The following is a 21,501-nucleotide window of genomic DNA, read 5'->3' as shown; positions in this document are numbered from 1 at the left end:
GAAAGGTAGCATGCTGCTTTTAGTAACAAAGATTATGTGTAGGGAAAGCTTTTATTTATTTATTTATTTATTTATTTATTTTAAACATTCGGTCTGGCCTTCTGCCAGAGTTTTGGGGAGTAGTTTGTTATTGATTAGAATGAATGTGTGAGCAAAATACTGAGTAAGCAACTAATCTCGCTGCTGAATTTTCTTTTGCAACGACATGGGAAAGCATCTGCAGCTACTGGTTTCCTTGGAAACAGACTCGCTGCAAAAGCTAAATGCACTGCACTAAATCTGTCAATTTTAGTGCGTATGGGAAGAGTTTGACGTGCACGCTTGGACCTTTTCACCACGTTTGTTGCTCAAAAGCTGCGGCATTTGTGCCGTCCTCGCATAAAACACGTGATCAAAGGAGATGTGCTGCATGCTTTGGATTTCGGACAGAACAACAAAGGTTGGTATTTGCAAAAGTAAACATGGGCAGTGTTTATATGTATATATTTTACAGCATCTACTTTCCTGCACACTTATTATTAAAGCCTTGTATTTTGAGCTCAATGCTATTTTTTGCATATTGCAATCTTAGCTGGTTTTTGGAGATCAGAGAGCTGCTGAAAGTAATTGCTAGTACATTTGCCTCCTAATAGGATTTTGGCAGGACATTGGCTTTATTTGTAGTTTATTTAATACATTCAATGTGGGATACATTTATGTGTTGTCACAGAAGAGTATTTTTGTTCTGGCTGTGGCAGGGGTATGATTTCATATATTGTGTTGGGATGTTTTAGTGGTGTTTATGATTAGCTTCAACAATTCAAGCCAAAACCAAATCTGTGCAACAGTGTGGTTTGTGCGGTTATATCAGGAAGAATTTAAGACTTTTATTTAATTTAAGACTCATTATTGGCTTTATGAAAGAGACGTTACGTTAAGCGAGTACTAAATGAGGATTAAATTGTTTTTGACAGGTATCTTTGCCATAGTTCATGTGAGTAACTGGGTCGCAAGCACGTGAGGTAGAAGTCCCATTTGTGACTGTCTTTCTGGTAGTAAAATGGTTTCCTGCATATACTGGGAAAATATCATATAGCACCGAGAAGTCTGTGCTGTACAGAAAAGCAATTTTAACCCATGTTGACAAAATGTTGGCTGTAGCTTGGCAAATATTAGACACATCTGGCAGTGATTCCGTAGTGGGATTGCTTTCTCAAATTGTCTTTAAATTGTTTCATGAACTCCTTTTTCTCTCTAAAATGGGGTAGCTGTCCATGTGAAACTATATGTAAGCCTAGTTGTTAGGTCCTTTGCATTTAGGATTTTACTCACGAGTATTTATCAGTCTTTGTTTCTGCCCCCCACAGATAACGTTGCCTGTCTTGGCTGAGGTGGATCTATTTAAACAAATCTCTCTCTATAAGGGACTGGAAAGAAAGTTTCCATGGATTTTCTTTTATTACTGTTTTCTTTTATTGCTATTTGCTTTGGGTGCTCTAGGCTACTAATATTGCAGTAGAATACAGAGTACAGCGTGCTCTGGATACAAATTTAGCTTATTGGAGGGCTGGGGACGTGGGGAGAGCAGGCAGATACACTGACTTTTCCATAAGAAACTAGTCTTTAGTTTTAAATGCCCTATTTCACAAATGGCAGGAGGAGAGGAAGGACAGGGACAGAAGGAGAGTGGAATTATGTCACCTGTTACCCGTGATCTCTTTTCTGCACACTGTCCTTCCCCTCCTTATTGTCGCCACACAATTAAAAACCTCAGAAACGAATGTAAAAATATTGACTCCGTTGTAAAGCAAACAGTGCAGTTCCGTGAACAACGCTGCCTAATCCCACAAAAGCAGGAAAATACAAGTTGAAGCGTATCAGAACTACTGCCACTTTTTGAGAGCTCTTTGTCTGCGCTCTCTTACCACGCCGCTGCTGCTGACTCTGCCAGATGTCCCGCTCGCACACGCGTGTGGCAGCAAGGAGAAATCGGATATTTAGAAAGATGAAACGAGATAACAGTTTTTACTGGTAATATTGTGTTATGGAGAGATTTTGGGTAGTTAGATATCTGTCTAATGTATTTGATAACGTCACTGCAAGCGTTATTTGATAGGTTACTTATTTTTATGCTTTTCTTTTCTTTTTACCCAGCAGAGCCTTCCAACCAAAGCTACTTGTCAATTTTTACCGTTTTAGCAGGTGCTCCTGGTAATGGCAGGTCCAGCTGTGCTAATAACCACGGATGCCAAGGTGACTATTTCATTAATGCCTTGCTCAGTTTCTTTAAAGGGTCTGTCAAGGTCGTGGAGGAAGTAAATGGCTTTTAGAGCAATGCTAATGCAGATCAGCCTCTAGGGAGACTAGAGACTTTTTTTTTTTCCTTTGGGGTGTGTTGTTGTGGTATAGCTCAAGTTTCAAGCGTTGCCTTCCAGTGCATGCTATCTGGCATCCTCAGGCCTCCTCTACACACTGCCTGTTGCAATCACAGCTTTTAAATTACGTTTCATAATTCCTGCCTCTACTGATTTATTGGCGATACGCATCTCTGAAAATGCTCTTCCTCTTGCATGCACGGGTGGGAATGGTGAAGAGGATCAAAATGTTCCCATTCAGAGATGCAGGCATTGCCACAAAGTGTACAGAAACATGACCGGAGGCTGATCCATCATATATTTGCTGTCTTGTAAAGGGAAATACAGTACAATAATTCTTTATTTCCTTGAAATCTCTTCTAGGCCTAACACCCTGACAATAATCATACTACAACACTAATGACAAATATATGACTGTGTACGATGAAATAATGCGAGGTGCTTTCTTTTTTGCCTGACACCTTTGTGTATTTTTCCTTTACTTTCTTGGACATTTTTGTGGACTTCTGAATTTTTCATTAAGTTGTAAATTTTTTATATTGTAAATAACACCTGACTGGAATCGGATCAAACCCAGCAATACAGACAAGCCCTTTGAATTGAGATATCCAAGTTCTGGGAGTCTGTCTCAGTGTGCATTCAGCTAGGAGTGTTTGAGGAAACTCTGTCAAATATTACGGTTAAATCGTCATGTAGTAGCTATATCTGATGAGCAAACACAGGTGGGTAAACTGCATTAGAAGTACATGACATGACTGCACAGATGCTCTGCTGGGGCTCTGTGTTGGTGAGCTTGAAAGCTGAAGGATCAAGTCATTGTCAGCGTGTTGAAACCGGTCTGATAAAGAGCTCTGACAGCAAAAGTTTGCAAAAAGAAAACTTGTAGAACTTGAGAAATGCTATGAACACAGAACACGAAATTTTGAGGAAATCTCATTTCAATATTTTAGTCTCTTAAAACATGACGTGACTTAATAGACAACTAAGAACAGCGTGATTAAACTGCTATTAAGGATACCAGTGTTTAAAATATTGTCATGTACCAGTTGGTGCATCACAGAGGTTATTAATTACCAGCAACTGTGCAGCTGACTTGACAGCATAGAAGCAGACATGCCTGATGAGCTGGAGGAGCCAAGCTGGAGCAAGGAATTGTGTATGGTGCTCTGGATATGAGTCCCTCTGAGAGCCAATCCCTCTGTCTTAATCTTTGTGGATTTATGTAGCTAGCTCTTGGTTGCAGTTGTGATCAACTCAACTCAAAAGATATTTTTTCCCAGTTATCCAGACATTATAAAGCTTAAAAATGATTGAAACTGGAGCCCATGCAAGCTCTTATGTGTAGTAAATAGTTTGTCAAAGCACATTTTTTACTGCGTTTTAAAGACAAAGTAAATGAAAATAAAGGAACATTGCATTAAGCTTGTCACTGAAAAAAGCAATGTTTGTTATTGATTGGAAATAGCTTTAAGGTGTGTGGGGGTAAAAAGCGATAGCAGCATGTAATCGAAATAATAAAGACATTTACATGTGTGCTTACCTGAGAGAAGATTTCATGCTCTGGCTCTGAAACTTTTCTCTTTCAAAAGCAGTAACTATTCAGAAGCACGGTCTTTAAGGAAAACTAACAGCAGTACTGTCGGGAGCCCACCAGAGCACAGGTTTGATCTTTGTTTCAAGCAGAAAACATGACAGGGCTGTGTGGATGTGGCTTACAATGTAAAGAAGCTTAGGCATTTTCCTTTCTGACAGCTTTACTGTAGTGAAAGCAGAGAAATAAATTGAAGAGTAGTTTGCCCGTCTCACAACGTATAGTGGAGACCACCTCCCAGGAAAAGTCACTTTATTTTTCCCAGTTTGGGAAGTAGCATCTTCTGTGATGCCTATCAAATGGAAAAAAAAAACAACAATGGGATCTGAAAATGTTCACTCTTTCATATGCTAAGTATAAAGACAAATCATTGTGAACTGGAAATAGTGATTTTTTTGCATGTCAAGATATGAAAAAGTTGTAATTGTCTGCAAAAGCCTTTCCTTAGAGGCATTTTTTTGCCTACCTGGAATCTCCTGCCACTTCTGAGGAGATCTAGCTTGGGCTTTCTTTCCTGCATTAAGCGTCTGCCAACACCAAAGACCAGACTAAGAACAGAACGGAACAGGCCAGCTGGAAGGGACCTACAAAGATTGAGTCCAACTGATCATCCTCTTCATCCATCTTCTAACCAAAAGTTACAGCACGTTATTGAGGGCACTGCCCAAATGCCTGTTGAACACTGACAGGCATCGGGCATCAACCACCTCTCCAGGAAGCCTGTTCCAGGGTTTGACCCAAATGTCCAAATGGTTTGACCAAATGTCCAGCCTGAACCCCTCTTGTAATGCTATTTTATTTACTAAAGACTACATTCTATAAAATCGACTGTGGCATTAGCTTGTTAAGGAGATGAACACAGAGAAGTTTAAGCTCTGTTGTAAAAGCCACAAAGGAACCATTGAAGGAAGTGGGGTGAGGGTAAATGATCAGCGAGTCTTGTGCAGGGCTTGGCCTCTACAGCTGCAACATTTGGGGTTGTTAGAAATTATTGTCTTGTTCCTGAATGCTTTTTGAGACTCCTTAAATTTTTCTATTCTGCATCAGGACGAAGCCAAGACCTTTAGCGGTGCTTGGGGTGCAGTCCAGGAGAGGCTGCCTTGGGGTAGGACTGATGGCTGAGATCAGCCAGACCACACCAGCTGGATTGTCCCGTGTCCTAGGTGCTTTGCTCTTCTGAAAAGGGAAAGGCTTTCTGTGACTAGAAAGCTCCAGTGAATGCTACGTTTTTGAAGCTGTGGAAGTGGAGTAAAGGCAGTAAAAGTTTAAGATAGGACCCATTAATAAAGGAAGTTCAGAATTAAAGCTGACATCTTTCTACTCCGTCCTTCCTCTGTGACACAACTTGTCAGCCTGTTCCTCGGGGGGAAGCTCTTCACTTTTATTCTGTGCAATCAAATTGAATGGTCCTGGAAATATCCTGCTTTTTTTTTTTCTTCTGAATACCTTTTAGATTACTGACTGTATGTGAAATTAGCAATTATAAGTGACAGCTCTGTATCACATCTCGTTACCGTCATTTGCTGGGAATGTTTTAAATCAGCCCTGCCTCTTGAATGGCAGAGCTAATGAACTGGTGTGTGCGCGGCCAGCTCTTTTGAAAGAGTGGTTTTACAAACTGGGGCACGTAGTAAGATTTGAACTTTTCCTAATACTCCGAATCTGAACACACACACACACACACAAAAAAAAAAAAAAAAAAAAAAAAAGGATTTGAAGATTTAAGTCTAATGCTTTATACGAGTCCTCAAAATCCTTGAGCTTTAAAAAAATATTGGAGGGATTTTCTTCAGTAGAAATTAATTTTATGACTCCTCGCCCCGTATTTTCTCCAGTGTGGCAGAAGAGTCTTCTGGATTGATTTCATTTCTGCATGCAAATACGAAAATGCAAACTCTGAGGTAAAATGTGACCGTGGCATCTCTGCATCCTAATTCTATTACTTATTTAATTCTCTCAGTACCTTTCAATATTTGCTTGCTTTTTTAAACCAGAACTCGTTTATTTCCACTTTTTTTTTTTTCTATGTTTGAAGTACCATAGTTTCATTGTATTGTTTTTTTTTTTAGGGGTTAGAATACAATTTCCCTTGTGTGGCCTTTCCTTTAACCTTACATACCCGTGGAATTGTCCTGAGAAAGAAAACAACCTAACAATATTTCATTTCCTTCCACATTCATTATACAGTGAGTTCTTTCCCCATTCACCTATGTGCTTCCTACCTTTGGTTTTCCTCCTCCAGAAAACACATCCCTCATCTATAAATACACGTCAACAAAAATAAAAAGGTAGGGTCTTTCTTGGCATTGCCCTAACTAAAAGGCAACATGGTTCCTTGCCGTATTTGCTTTTAGAGGAGTGCAGCTGCTGGTACGTCGGGGTAGTTTAGCTCCTCAGGTTGGAGGAGATGGAGAGCTGCTCCAGCTCTGTGCTAAGCATGGGTAGATGGAGGGGTGTTACACCAAAGAAACTCTTCCAAGCCCATTATATCTACGCTGATAACTTAATCTGATGTGGAAAAAGAGGAGGATGAAGAAAATAACTGAATGGAGTGGTTACTGGGAAACTTGGCATACCAGAGAAAGAGATGTACAAATGACATTTCATTCATTTGATCCCCAAAAGCAAGGGAGGCTAGGAAAAGAAAAAGAAAAAGAAAAAGAAAAAAAAAGAGAGAGAGAGAAAAAAAAAAAAAAAAAAGAAAGACAGGACATAGCCCTGCTACACTAGGAAGTATTGAAGCTAAGAAGTATTGAAGCCTTTGATCTTATCAGTAGGTTTAAGTTCATTCATGCTGAAGAGCAAACTATAAAACTTTACAGGAGTGTGGGGAATGCTGCTCCACATATAAAACTGAAATACAGGATATGCAAGAAATGAATTATGGCAGAATTACCATGTAAGCTAAGTCTCATGAACTAATCTTGATGTTTTTTAAGGAGAGGCTAGATTGTGACAGATAAGGGAGAAAGAAAAGCATTTAGGGGCTGAAAATACTGGGAGGAAGGTTGGGCTGAATGGGGAAGGGGCATCTGAATGGGGAGCAGGACGGGTGGCCCAGGGAGGTGGTGGAGTCACCGTCCCTGGGGGTGTTCAAGGAGAGGTTGGGCCTGGTGCTTGGGGACATGGCTTAGTGGGTGACACTGGTGGTAGGGGGGTAGTTGAAACAAACGATCTTGGAGGGCTTTTCCAACCCTAGTGATTCTGTGATTCTGTTCTCTGTATGACACCTACTGTCTCTAAGGAAAATAAAATAAAGGATGATCTGACACTGGGAATGATAGGGATTCAGTAAATTCGTGCATTAGTAAACAGGGCATCATTTTGGCAGAGTGCCTCTATTAAATGTTCCCGCACGTCTGAAGGCTTCTTTATTCCACATTCCTGCATGAACCTGGCCCACGCTCTAGCTTTATGTGAATGCAGGAGTGTCAAGTTTTTAAGAGAAAACTTTCACTTTTTTTCTTTTTTTCCTTCCTGCATGTATTTGCAGGGCAATGACTTGTACGAAGCAAAGTTCTCTGTATTCCTTCAGATTGCGAATCTAGGAACAATTTTGTCCTTGTGGAAGAGCGAGGTGTTGCCAAAAACTGAATGCTGCCATCTCTGCTTATGAATCCCAGTTTCAAATCCCAGATGCTTTACATAATAAAGCCTAACTGGGCTGATTACCAAGAGAACTCAGTCATTCAGAAAAATAAAAGGGAAAAATCCCTGTGCTTCATGAAGGAAGAAGTGGTGCCAGAAAGAGGCTGAAATGTTAAAAATGCATTTTCTATTTGGATCCCTCATATCGACCGTCCCGTTTCCTCTTTTCCCCCTCCTTTTATTTAAGGCGAGGGATCGGTATTGCTCTTGTGCCTCGGGTTTAGGTGGAAGTGCTTTGCAGGACCTGCGAGGATCTGGGCTATGCCAGCCACGTTCAGTGGGGCTCGTCCTGCTCTGCCAGAGTCCGGCGTAGGTAAGTGGCTCACGACTGCAGCGATGTGGGTGCCCAAAGCTTTTGTGCTTCCACCTTCTGTGCCTCCATTTTTCATGGCACACGGTGTTGGGTGCAGGATGGGGTGCAGCTGCTTTGCTGGCCTGATGCTGAGTGCATGATACGGCTGGAAAGCAGCTTGGGATGTGTGTCGGAGGGGTTAGCTGGGTTCACGTAACCCTCCGTGTGCTCTTTGCAGCAAGTGGTGGGGTAGGGCCCATGCAAAGTGGTAGGGAGAAGCGGATACGTTTGAATTTCTTGTAGGTTGTGCTCTATAAATGGGGTTTCTTTCACTGCAGCTCCTATCGGGCTCTTAGAGAAACCAAGCTCCACTGGGTTAAAATAGAAGCCCTCTTGTGGATCCGTCAGTCATTGATTCAAAAGCAAGAAACGGGGTTGCTTCAGGTGTTGGGTTTGCTGTGGGTGGAGAGGAATTACAGGTGGAGCAAAGCAGGGATTTATTTCTGCAGGAGCTTCAGCTATTCAACATATTCTGGAGTGAGCTGGGAATGGAAACAAAGCATAGCAAGGCGAAATTTGCAGACGTAAGAAGTTCTTCAAAATAGAAGTCAATGCAGTTGGCGAATGCAAATGCAATTGGTGATGCTACGCGACCAGTAGGTGAAATGAATTGTACAAATCATGCACACGGGACTGGAGAACAATATTCCCTGGGTTAGCTGTCACCCTCAGCGAGATATCCTGGCTCTTTGTGGGCAGTTCCCTGCAAACAGCAGCAGCTCAGCGGGCACTCGGTGCCGGGCAGAAAGGCAAACAGCACGCTGCGAGGCGCTGAGAGGGGAGCGGAGAACAACAAAATCTTTCTGTCAGTGTGTAAGCCATGCTGTGACGGCCTCTCGAGTACCGTGTCCCGCTTTGTTCCCTCTGTCGTGGTAGATTCGGGGTATGGAGAAGCGTGGCAAAGGCGGCCAGAGGTATGGAGTTGCTTTTGTACGAACAGGAGCTAATTAGTGCAGGAAATTTTCTGTCTGGAAATAAGGCGGTTGGAGGGCACATAATATCACCTACAGTGGAAGCCTGTATAGTCATGAATGGCTCGGGAAAGTGAATAGCTGGTGTTTATTTCCTGCTTTTTTTTTTTTTCCCTTTTTTTTTTTTTTTTTTTTTTTCCACTGCTTCACACAAAAGGCAAACTGGGGCACCCAGAAAATTTTCAGGAAGGTAGTTTAAAGCAAAGCAGTTTTTCACGCTGCACGTCACCAGATGTTGAAATTCATCGACAAATAAGATCAAAGCGGAGTTAACAGAGAAATCTCTGGGTATGTTACTGCAGCTATCTGTTGTTTATCAGGCAAAACTCGTTACGTGATTACACGTTAAGAAGGCAGAGCAAGGTTACTGAAGCTGGCTCCTCACAGCAGAGGGTGGTTGCTTTGGACGTGGCGCTCCATCCCACAGGCTATGTTTCCAAACAAACCTCAAATCTCCGCACACACCCGTGGATTTGTGCCCTTTCTCTAGTGCCTTTGCTCTTAGTTGACCACGACCTGATAATCATGGTCTTGCTGTTCATCACTTTTTTTTTTTTTTCCTTTGTAGAAATGCTCTTTTAGGTAGCAGTCAGATACACACACCATTTTTTGGCTATTGTGTCCTTATAGATGGTGTATTTATTTAGGACTTTGTTGTGCAAAAGCTTGATTGAAGCTTTATTGTCATTTCTATTAATATACTTTAATCACACTTGGAGTGGCAATGTTGTGGGACTTACTATAAATGAATATCTAAATATGATATAAGTAATTTCTACGGACAGAGGAAGCCTGGATAGGTTGAGGTGTCCTTTCCAAAAACCACTTTAAGTGCATCCCCTCCTTAGTGTTATTGTTGAGAGTTACGAACAAGTCTTCATAGCCATCCACACGTTTTCCCAGAAGGGCCTGCTGCTTTTTGCCTGCTGTATATAATTTGTAGGAAAGAGCTTTTGTCACCAACAGCACAACACAGTGCTTTTAATTGTGCAGGAAAACAGCCTTTCTTCTTTTAGCCATAGATAATATTTGTTATTTGATGGCTAAAATGCAAGAGGACGTAGCTAAATCCAGTGGGTTGATTACAATGGTGGGAAAACTAAGCTGAACATCAACAAAATCACGACGATAATGAGATTTAGTACGCATTGAGATAATCTTGACCAAGGGAAGCGTTAAAAGCCTCCCTGTTTGAAACGTGCACAAGAGCCTGTATAAAAGCCCTGAAAATCAGTCACAAGGAGCACTATAGGGTCTCAGACTTTGGGATTTTCAATATCCCTAAAAGCTCTCTTTATCCCTAAAATACACCCCATAGAGCCAGTGAAAATGTATAGGCTCACGGGCTTGCTTTTCTCAGCTGACCTGTGTAGTTCTCTCATGTTTGCCCCACATGCCTTGCGGGCTCTACAGAACCAGAAGTGAAAACCCAAGGGGTTTAAGTGCCTCAGGTGGCACAAAAAAGCAGCACTTTTTCAGAAACGCAGTTACAGAGACCTCTGTGGCTCAGCATTTAAGCAGTCAAGCTCGCCTGAACAGTCCAGAAGATGGTTGCGATTAATTCAGCGTTCAAAGGAAACTCAGAGTCCTCGGCCCCCCAAAACGAGCCCTCCAAGCGGAGCGTGAAGGCGCTGTGCAGGCGGAACAGCCTTGACGTTGGCAGCCGGGAGCGCTTTTCCTCCACAGCAGCTTGCCTGCAGCAAGCCGACAAGAAGGTACCAAGGAGGCTGCTGCTCACGTAGGGATGAGGACAGGGCTTCGTGCAAGCCGTCACCACTTGCAGTTTCCTAACCGAGCAGCTGATGCAGCGCAGACCTTCCCAGCGCTTGCAGCGGGCTGGCAGCACCGAGCAAGCCAGCCTCTCAGCGATGCCTCGCATTAATCCCTCAGTCTGAGGGCTCGCTGCGGGCAAAACCCTACAAAGAGGAGGGGAGAGAAGTTTCAAGCGGTCCTGCTGGAAGCACCCACCTCACCCAGGCACCCAGGGTGCAGCCTGCTGCCTCCTGTGCGCTGACGGGGAGCTGTGGGGAGTCATTGAAATGCAGGGCTGCGGAGCGCTGCTGTAGTGCTGCCTTGCCCTTTTTTTTTTTTTTTTTTCTTCCCTTTCTCCTTCCTTCTTGAACCAGGGGGAACATGTTTGCTGTGGCTTCTTTTTGTTCCGTCAGAGAATGAGATGCTGGCTGCGAACTGAAGAAATGGCCCTGGAAGAACTGATGCAAAGATTAAATGCGGTTTCCCGGTGCACTGGTAGGAGGAGCTGCTGGTCTTAAATAATGTCTTGCCTTGATGCTGTTAGCGATTTTATAGGATTTGCGGAAAATCCTGGTAATCTGACTAGCATTCTGGGTGCATGTTCGCATTAATAGGAAGGAAAATGTTTTGTCGCGGGGTTAAACTTTTGTTTATTTTGACACTAATTAGCATTTCTAGTGCTTAGATATTCATGAGGCTAGCTTTAAAAGGTCCTCTGGAATAGTTTCGGGTAGCTGCTAGCCCAGTCAAATACTCTAAATGGGTCTCAATTCCTTTTTTCTCTGACTCAGCTGGAGCTAAGAAGTGGGGAGAATTACAGATTTGTCTAGTGAAACATGGAGCAATGAAAAGCCCAGCTAACTGTAAGGCACCACAGCCAGGCTTTTAGGTGGGTCTAGATTTTTTCACGAGAACGAAGAGTTGAATAGATTAATCACCGTAAATTTAGGTTTACATCTGAGTGGGTTAAAAATTGCAGCAGAGCTGCTAGAAAGTCTTTTTAGCTCTGTGAAAAGAGGACGGTGATTTCTGAGTGATTTTCTTGAAAATGTGAATGTTTATGTGTTCAAAACTAGAGCTGAGCAGCAGTGTGCGATAAGGTGATCTGTGATTAGATCTGGGAGTGTTTTCCTGGCTATTGCTCATGCAGAAATGTAAACGTTTCAGAATAAAAAGTTACCTGGTAAGAGAAGAGATGTGGTTTTGGCATCCTTTGAAACTGCCTCTTTTGCCCTTTATTCGTAATCTGCTGACAGATGTCAGAAATCTTGCATCTTCTTGTCATCTGAAGCAAGCCGATGGCTTGCTGATAGAAAGCATTCAAGGTATCATTCTCTGCAGTATCAAAACTTGGAGTTTTTCTCCTCATTTCCCTGAGCCATTGTTTGCTGAGACTTTTTTGGCTTTTTCAGCAATTTCCATGTGTTACAAAGAGATCATTAGCAAAATGGCTGATGCTGTAGTCCAGTGAAGAGAGAGATTAAATGACAAATGTGGACTGGACAGATTAGCTGCATCAGTGTTCCTGGGCAGGAGAAGCAGGTGTTTTATCTTCTTAGGAACATTTTTTGGGAGGAAAAGCAAAACTTGATTTGGCAAGAACAAGCATTAAATTACAAGTAACAGTTACCATGCAGACTATTTTCTTTTTCCTTCTCTTTCTATGCACTTTTCCCCTAATAATCGTCCTGTGTTCCAAACATTTCCTTATTAAATGCTTGGATGTGGTTTTTTTTTTTTTTTTTATTTATTGCCTGTTTTGATTTTCTGAGCAGGTAAGTAAAAAGAAAGCCTGTCTATTTGCTGGGGCACACTGTCTTTTGCACTGTCTTTTTTAATAACTCGTGCAGTATTTTTTCACTCCCTTAACATCGTCGCTGTTGCTTTCCTGGGGTAAGATAAATGCTTACAAGGTGTGACAGCCCTGGGCAGTGATACAGGAGCCCTTATTCCAGAGCTGAAGTGCAGTGAGCCACCAGCATGGCCGGGGTCCCTGGCTTGCTGCTGGCAGCGCCCATCGCCACCCTGTGCAAATGTAGGAGCGCCGTGACCTTCATGTGAGCCACCAGCGCTACCGAGTGCTATTTTCACACTTGCCAGCAGGCTCTGACTGTGGGCTGCTCTTCAGCTTGCTAAGCTTGTGTGTTTTTCCAAAAAAGCAGCTGTTATTTTTACTACCAGTTTCGTGTTTGTGTGGTTTAGCTGGTTCTTATCCTCCCACTTTTCTCTCTCCCTCTCTAATCCCTGTGTGGGTATTCCCTAGCCAAAGGCACCTCTCATCTCCTTTCTACAGCCAGTGGATTTATTTATAGTTAGCTCGGTTTCAGTTTTCCTGTCTCTTTATTTCTTTGTTTGGTTTTGCTTTGCTTTGTTGTTGTTTCTTTCAGGTTCCTTAGCCTGTTTCTCTGGCGCTATCTCCTTTTCTTGCACTACGCGCTGTCCTTGGGTTAATTGTCTGCTCTCTGGCTTCACAGCTGTCCTTCTGTTGACTCAGAAACCCTTTGTAAGCAGAGAGATTTCCTTCACAGCCCATGATCATGTGCAGGTTTTATCCAAGCCCATTTTTCACTAGCTCACGGGCAACTGAAATGCAAAGGTTCCCCTCATCCCCCATAGCTCGACTATTCACCTTCAGGCACCAATGGATTTTCTCTTTTTTAGGGCTGCAGGACGAAACCTATTCCTCTTTCTCCACTTGTTTCTCTGAGCACTGCCCTGGGGAGGCAGGCTCCAATTCACCCCAGGTGGTTTTAGACATCTGAGGCAGGTCAGGCAGAAGAGGAGATCCCCTAAAGGCCGGGCATGGTGAAAGGCAAGAAGGGGGCAGTTCAGGAGGCAAGTCCCTCCAGCTTCTGAGGTGCCCGCATGTGTCCCTCAGCTGGGGGAGGCCTGGAGCAGCTCAGCTCCTAACCCTGGGTTAGGTATGTAAGTTAGGTGTGGTAAGTCTGGGTTGCAGCCCATAATCTTTTGCTGTTTGTGCCTTTTCACCACACCAGCCTCTGCCTCTGGCTCCTTGCCCCCTAGCAAGTCCTGCATGTTCATCTGTCTCTCAGCAGGAGTCCTCCTGCTCCAGCTCTGCCCAAACTCTGATTCAGTCACATTCCCAGCCCGCTGGTAATGCTCCTTGCCCCTTCATGGCCGTGTGGGCCTCTCACAGGATCCCACAGTGCCTTTCTTGGCAACATTTTATAAATCTGGACAGCTTTCAGTCAACTTTTCCTGATTATTTCTCAGTTTCCTCACCTTCACCTTATCCTCCAAAGCCAATTTTGGCCATAGGTCTTGCTTTTCTTCCTCCTGTGTTAAGTTAGACTCTATCCCACATATCTCTGTTTAAGGGCAGACCTTCCCCTCCAGTGAGCCCGTGCTTTGGAGAACCAGCCTTAGGCCTCTGGTCACCCCATGAACGGTTTCTTTCCACCTTGGAGAGGTGCCATTGTCACAGCTCCCATCTGTTTCCTCTCCTTCAACAACACTGGAGTGCTCTGCAAAAAGAAGAAACATCTGCACATCACGGAAGATAAATATATATTTTCCTTAGGAAATATGTGTGCAGTGCTCGTGTTTTAAGTGCAGGTAGCATGGCTTAGACATGTCAGCTTCAGTCAGCTGCCAGTAGCTCCGGACTTTCTGTCATACCCACAGCTTGGGCCAAAATTTTACACTTCTTTTCCCTGGCTTTCTCTTCTTTTGAGTTTTGAAGGCAGGCTCAAAATGTCTTGAAAAATTACGAGGAGATGTAGGAGGAGAGGACTGGCACACCACCTTGCTGAAGGAAAACGTGCCCAGCATCATTGGAAAGAGTTGGCTTGTGCAGGGAGCGATGGGGCACCCTCAGGCACACTAAAGGGATGTTTCAAAGGTAGGGGCAGCTGAAAGGACTGTGGCAGAGCACTTGGGTTGATTTGGCAGCCGGACAGATCTGAGTGAGGAGCATCACATTACCATTTGGCAGCTTCATCATCTTTCTGCGTGGCTGCTGAGGTCCAGCTGAGAGCCCCGAGATCTGCAGCATCTGCTGCACCCAGGTGACATTTGGTGGCAGCAGGTGTGCCTCTGCCTGGTGCGAGCTTGCTGGCCTTCATTTCGCCTCTCCTGCCCCTCACGTTGGGTTTTGGCATGAAAGATGCCTCAGTTTCCCAGGCCAGAGGGTGTAGAGCAGGCATGCTCTTCCGATCGTGGTATTTCCAATTTCAAGACTAAAGGTGGGAGCTTCAGTTTCTATATTCTGGCCTAAATCAAAATCTTTATTTTACCCTGAAACAGCCAGAGCAGAGGAGCTGGTGGGAGTAAGGGTCAGAGCAGGCAGCAGTCTTCTGCTTCATTAAACAGAGCTGCCTTCGGGTAATCTGAAGAAAAATGTTTTGATCAGTGTTAAGGTTGAGTAAGTTTTATTTTGTAGCCAAATTAGTGTAGCTTAAAAATTACATCTCCAAAAGAGATAGTCAATAGGATATTTTTCTTTTTTAACATACAACAAAAATTAAAAAATGCTTACTTGACTTTACATCCATGTGGACTCTTGAGGGCTGTTTGTCAACAATGATGACTTCTCTTTTCATGTTATTTACCCTAGTCTTTTGCTCATTTAAAGTGCAGTGACTGAATTATAGCAGGAAAACTGAAATCTGAACCATAGAACCACAGAATCATTAGGTTTGGAAGAGCCCTCCAAGATCATCTGGTCCAACCATCCCCCTGCCACCAATGTCACCACCAAATCATGTCCCCAAGCACCAGGCCCAGCCTCTCCTTGCACACCCCCAGGGACGGTGACTCCACCACCTCCCTGGGCAACCCGTCCCAGTGCCTGGCTGCTCTTTCTGAGCAGAAATGTCTCCTCATTGCCAACCTGAACCTCCCCTGGCCATTCCCTCTTGTCCTAGTAACAGCACTACAGTGCTCACACCACGTTATGTGGTAATATTATCAGCCAGTTTATCAAAGAAAATGCTTTTATTCTCAGAAATGCATGACTAAAGCTACCTGACATTTTTCTGTATTCAACAGTGAAAGTAGGAAAACTTTCAACAGACAGAGATCAGGGGCAATTTTGCATTAAACATTAAAACATTAAACATTAAATGTTGGCACACATGGAGTAGCTCTTCAGAGGCTTGCAGGACGTGTTACTGTCAGTCTCCTGTTCAGCATACAGACTTCTGGCATGCAGAGCTGGGAAAGCCCTGCCTGGATTTCTGTATTCTGTGATACTGGAGAAGAAAAAAACCTGTTACTTTGATGTGTTTTTATGATCCTGGTGACTCAGAGTACCTTCTTGGCACAACAGCCTGGCACAGCCGCCTACCACGCGTCCAACATGAGAGAGCCAAGCCGAGAGATTACCTCATGCATATCAAATAACGAGGAATTTCTGCAGAAAAGGAGCAGTAGCACGGGGAAGAGGTGCGATACGTAACAAGGCTGCATTGTTTTCAAGGTAGTGTTTGTCCTAAGCTGACGTGTAGAGCAAAGCCCAGGAGCAGGAGGTGTTTGAGTCAGTCTCCTTTTCCCTGAATGAAACACGTCGAGTGAGCTGCGGAAGAGACTTGCAGTTGTGTTGTTTCTGCATCAGACTGACGGCTTCTTAAGATTTTCAGGTATCTGAAACAGGGCTGGGAGTTTCAGCCCGCTGTTCCATAATGCCTGGCAAAGCCACTTTAATTTTGTTTCTTTGTTTCTCTTGTCTTGTCCTACTAAATATCGGCCAGATATGCTTTCATTTCAGACAGAAGGAGTGTGATCCTGGATGCTTTTACAGAGATCAGTTACTTGCTTGTCTCTTGGTAAGCCTGCAATAGCATGAGAGCTATTTTGACCTCACTTTAAGTTCTCCAGCTATCCATGCTGCATAGCTCAAGCCATTTATCTTTGTTCCACTGAAGCCAGAACTGGCTGGGATTTTCAGCATGAGAAGAAGCTGAAATGGGGAAGCCTTGTGATAGCCATCCCCAAACATTTGTAGCTTCACATCAAGGCTGAGCATGTTCAGGCTTTGGAGAAGTTGGTGTGAAGGGGTGTCAGGCAGTGAAGCTGCTTTGAAAATGCAATGGTAGACTGAGTGTGGTGCTCAGGTTGTGACAAGCTGATAGAGCACAGTGCAGCCTGATACCAGCTGGTTCTGTGGATGTAGGTGTGTGGTGCTCTCTGGCAGCAGTCTGACTTCTTAAAATCAATAATTGGGGCAAATTGGTACTTGTTCAGAAAAGCCATGCTGTGGGGCTGTGACTTCAGGGTCATAAAATTCATCCCCCATTGTTACTGGGAGCTTTTGCTAAGCACCAGGCTTCTTAAAAGTCTCTCTGCCTTCAGCACATTGTGTAGCAGGTGGGAAATGTGCAGCTGGAAGTCGCTGTCCTGATGCTTTTGTAGTTCTCGATTCTTGTTGAACCAGAGATGTATCTTCCTTTTCTTTCAACTCCTGCCTGTAAGCAGGTGAACTTGAAGGGAGGGTGGCTTTCCGTACGAAACAATAGGATAACTGATATAAAGAGAAAATCACGAGAATGCAGTGCACGTAGCTGATTTTAAAAACAACTCTTCAGGCTACAACCTTTGCTATTAAAAACATCCGATGGTAAATTACAGCCGTTCTGTAAACAGCCCTGCGTCTGGCTTCTGGGCTGGGCACAGCGCTTTGCTTTGGTGGTGTCTTGTCCTGGGCTGCTGGTTGTTGTTCTGTCTTACCTGTGTGGCTTACCCTGTGAGTCCAGGCTACCTCGTGTCACATGCCTGTGCTTTATCAGCTGCTTTTCCCATCCAGCCTCCAATCCAGCTTTGGCCAGTGCTGTACACTAACCGTGCCAGTGTGTTGTGTGGCTCATTTTGTTTCCTTTCTCAGTATTTGCCTTGCACATGTTAACTGCAGGCACGATGCCTCCTGTAGCAGCTGCGTTGGAAAGGCCGCGTCTGCATTTCCTAAGGCTCCATGTGATGCTGCATGGTGTATCAATAACTGAATTGATGAACACCTATTCCCCTTTACTCTGTATTTTCAACTTCCATATTTACTGCAGTGAAGGATGAGACAGTCATTTGGTGAGTTCATCTGGAAAGAGGAAAACTAGGAGCTGGTTTGTCAGAGTCCCTGCCTGCTTCTGAGAAGAGCCTAAGCTCAGCTTAGCACAGTGTTCTGTGGGCCAGGGCAAAACTTACCCCTTTTATCTCATCTCTACCACAATAACATGTACTTCTCTCTCTGGACAACAGGTAATTTTTCTGCTGAGTTGTGTTTTCAGCTTCCAGCCAAGTCTGTGACTTGCCTGCTCTTACCCAACTGGTTGAACAAAGGAAGTTTGCAACTTTCTTTATTTACAGTTTTGCTGTTCTGACACTGATTTTATTCACACATTGAACATATAAAATAAAAGCTATCCCTCCAGCATTCAATGAAACACACAAAGTAAAGAAAAAAAACCACACTTGTGTTTTAAGAGAGGGATTTTCCCAGCTTTGCTGGAGGACTGTGGAAGAGTGGAAGAATTGAAGAGAACAAACAGGGAGGAAGATGGGTTCAGGAAGCAAAACAGATGTGTTTGGTTATGCAGCCTGGATGAAAATAGAGAGCTGGCAGAAACGAGGTGACATAAAAAGATTTTTTGGATATTGTGCTCATAGATAAGCATTTAGTAGGGCATGAGGCTGGGGGCCCTCTGCTACAATATGTCTGAACACAATAGCTGTATGTTTAACAGTTCTGATGGAATATGACCTACATTCACAGAATCACAACAGTGATGAAAATTCATCATCGTTACTTAATTCATGCTTGAGTGGATGCCAGGCTCTAATTATGAGGCAGCTCCAGTCTGCTCAATACCCAGGCATTTGCTGTGACCCTGGCACAGCTGCTTTTGTCGAGGACGGAGTCAAAAATTCCCTTTCTGAGCTCTCTGCAAAGACTCCTGAAGCTGCAAGTGACCTGTGGGATACACTTTGGAGCTCTGATATTAAAGATTTGAAGGTAAAGAAAGGCAAAGAGTGTCCAAGTGCATTGCAAAGAGCTGGAGGAAGCCACTGAAGTTGTTTATGGTGGCTGAAATGGCGTCAGCAGCTTGCAGAAAAAATTGGTCATTTCCACATCAGCCAAATCACTTGTGAAGTAGTTTATGAAGGTAAGAAACAAAAATAAACCTACAGATAGCATTCTGAGCTTTCTAATTGCATACTTTCTTAATTTTCCTCTGCTGAGCCTCTTCAGTGTTTCTTTCCCCCAGCTTATGCTGCTCTTTTTGGTTCACTTTCCCAGTGCAGTCTGCTGCTGACTTCAGTGGCATCGTTTTTGCACTTTAAGTTCCTCTGAAAATAGTGTACCCAAATTGCTCTGAGCGTACACAGCCCAGCGTGGGAGAGGGTTATTAATAGAAACAGCTTCTCTCTGTTGTACGAAGGCAGAAGATGAGTTATTTCAGTGCGGCAGGTGGAGGTGGTTTTTTACAGCAATTGTTTACATTTTTGAACATCTAGCAGGGAATTAAAAAGGTCTGGTAAAAGCTGCATGGCACAGAGGGCTGCCATACATTTCGTATCAGCAGAGTGAAGGCATGCTTAAATATTGTGTTGTTGATTTTGTATGATATGCTCAGCAGTCTAAGTTACAGCAGCACTAACAATTCCCAATCAGCCTTCAGAAAATCAGGAGCCAACTTTTCTGCACCCTACCACCTGCCTTTTAAAACACGGATACCAAAAAATGTCTCTGGAGTTTATATGCCATTATTTTAAAACATCTTCACCCACAATGGTTCTTTCAGAGCAATGATCTAGGACTGAATTCAATGAAGACCCTGTCTGAAATTTATGTTATGCTGCAAGGAAGTCTTCTCAGAGCTGGTGAGAAATGGCAAGATTTAAATTTTTGTCCCCTGAGGAGGCCAAGAGTTGAGAGAGATCCAAAAGTAGTCTGAAGGGAAACACAGGTATTTGAGATAGTCTCAAAGAGTGTTTGCCAAGGCAGGAAGGAACCTGGGTGTTGCTGTTTGGCACTTGCACCATAAAGAAGTCCTTCCTGTTCCCACATCTTCCTTCCCCATCAAGCAGCTCCTGACCGTTTGCACGTGGTCACTGCTTCAGCTGCTGCATCGCCGGCCAGTGCCTGGTGTCCCTCCTGGCTGGGAAGCACACCACCACCTCCTGTGACCTGCAGCCTTGCCAGTTTGACAGCCAGCATGCAAGAGATCTCATCCTTTGAAAATCATGGTTGCATTCTTGAAATACTTAGAATCATAAAATGGTTTGGGTTGGAAGGGACCTTAAAATACTGGAAAAGGAACTTCGTTTGAACTACTCGTGCCTTTACAAAGGGATATTTTGAGGGTCAAAGCCAGTTTCTTAAAGCGTGCTGCTACTAACACATCAGGCAATGAATTAGTAAGTTATTAAGCTATGAACAAACGAACCTGTGTTTGTTTTAAAGGCCGGTCATCTGCTCTGTTCTATTTTCGGTGCTGGGTATCGCTCCGCAGCGCCTGCCGAGCCCTCCGCAGATGAGCCACGCTGCACTTGGCAGCTCCCTGCCTCCAGTAACTCGTTATCTGTGCGAGACAGCAGCAAAGGGAACATCAGACAAGCGTGCTGGAATTGGCGAGGGAGGAACATTCCCAGCGGGAAATAAGGTCAGGCACGTTGCTGCACCAGGGCTGCGCTCTACCTTCGCAGCCCTGGAGCAGTTTTTCTCGCTGCACCTGCTCTCGCCGGGGGGAGAAACACAAGGTGTGGGCACCTCGGAGGGGCTGGGCCCCTGCTTGCTGGGTTTGGCAACCTGGTGTGGCTCCCGACCACTTCATTGGTTTGTCTCTGACAGATGATCGATGGTGAGCCAACAAACCTGCAGTTTCTCCAAGCGAAAGTTTCTAATGTTGAGCATCGGTTTGATTGCTGGTAATAAACCACCTTATTGCCACCTGCTAAATTAAGCCCATTAAAAAAAAAAAAAAAAAAAAAAAAAAAAGTTGAAACAAGCATTTTTAATGCTTTTTTATTTCTGAAGTTTTCATTTTTTTAAGCTTTCATTTTTATTGAAGCTTTCTGAAAGCAATTGCACATCTTTTGCCCTAGCTGTGCCTTTGGTATATGGATTAGAAAGTTATTCTTACCAGAGTTTTAGCCGTGTTTGTATCAGAAGGCAGTTTTCTTCTAAAGCTGTCAGTAAAAAGCAAAAAAAACAAATCTCAATGAATTACTTTTTTTTTTTTAAACTAGAGTTGATTCTAACATTTTTATCACCAAAAAAAGCAACATTTCAACTGACTGCTAAGAATGTCTATTGGAAATCAATTTTATTTCTTTTTGCCACAAAGAAGTAAGTGTAGCAAAAGCATAATTTTCTCTTAAAAACAATTTTGCTGAAAATTTGTGATTAGCACTGTTTACCAAAACAGTACTGCTGAAGCAGTGGAGACTTTAATATTCATACTTGTGTCTGGAAATATAATGAGTATTTTATTTCTAGATGCCATAATCAGAATTATGTAAGCCTGAGAGAAGGATTAACTTCTTTTACTGCAAAGATAAAACAAAGTATGTCTGAATAACCCAATTATTATCTAAAATTGTCTTTCATTTCTAAAAACAGATATGAGACATTAGACTTGCTGGAAAAACAAATTGTGATTCTGAAGGCAGCTGATGAAGACAGCATAATAAATGATGGAAAAAACTAATTTACTGGCTTATAAAACTGTGTGTCATAGGATGCATGACTGAAAAGCAAAATACACTTGGGGAAGTAATGTAGTTGCTTGCATGCTGAAATAATTTCTCAGTAGTGTCCACTTTAAAAGCCATTCAGCAGCTGTAGGGAAGATTATCCCCTGTAGAGAACCAGTTCCCTTT

The 21,501-nt window shown here is 43.4% G+C and overlaps 1 protein-coding gene across 5 annotated transcripts in view; it reads left to right on the top strand.

Moving 5' to 3' along the window:
* The window catches only part of MCF2L (MCF.2 cell line derived transforming sequence like), a 147,019-nt gene that overhangs the window by 11,362 nt on the left and 114,156 nt on the right, over positions 1 to 21,501 (top strand). For 2 of the 5 annotated variants that reach the window (XM_032187543.1, XM_032187481.1), the window contains exon 1: positions 11,036 to 11,163. The exons of 2 other annotated variants lie outside the window; for them this stretch is intronic. In XM_032187543.1, the coding sequence (XP_032043434.1) occupies positions 11,085 to 11,163 (79 nt within the window). In that variant the 5' untranslated portion in view covers positions 11,036 to 11,084. Of the gene's footprint in view, positions 1 to 8,840; positions 8,860 to 11,035; positions 11,164 to 21,501 lie in introns of those variants that run through there. One more of the 5 variants, XM_032187522.1, reaches the window with a different exon arrangement.

Source organism: Aythya fuligula, chromosome 1 (assembly GCF_009819795.1).
Source record: "Aythya fuligula isolate bAytFul2 chromosome 1, bAytFul2.pri, whole genome shotgun sequence".
NCBI classification, from domain to species: Eukaryota; Metazoa; Chordata; class Aves; order Anseriformes; family Anatidae; genus Aythya; species Aythya fuligula.
This window is presented reverse-complemented; position numbering and strand designations above follow the sequence as displayed.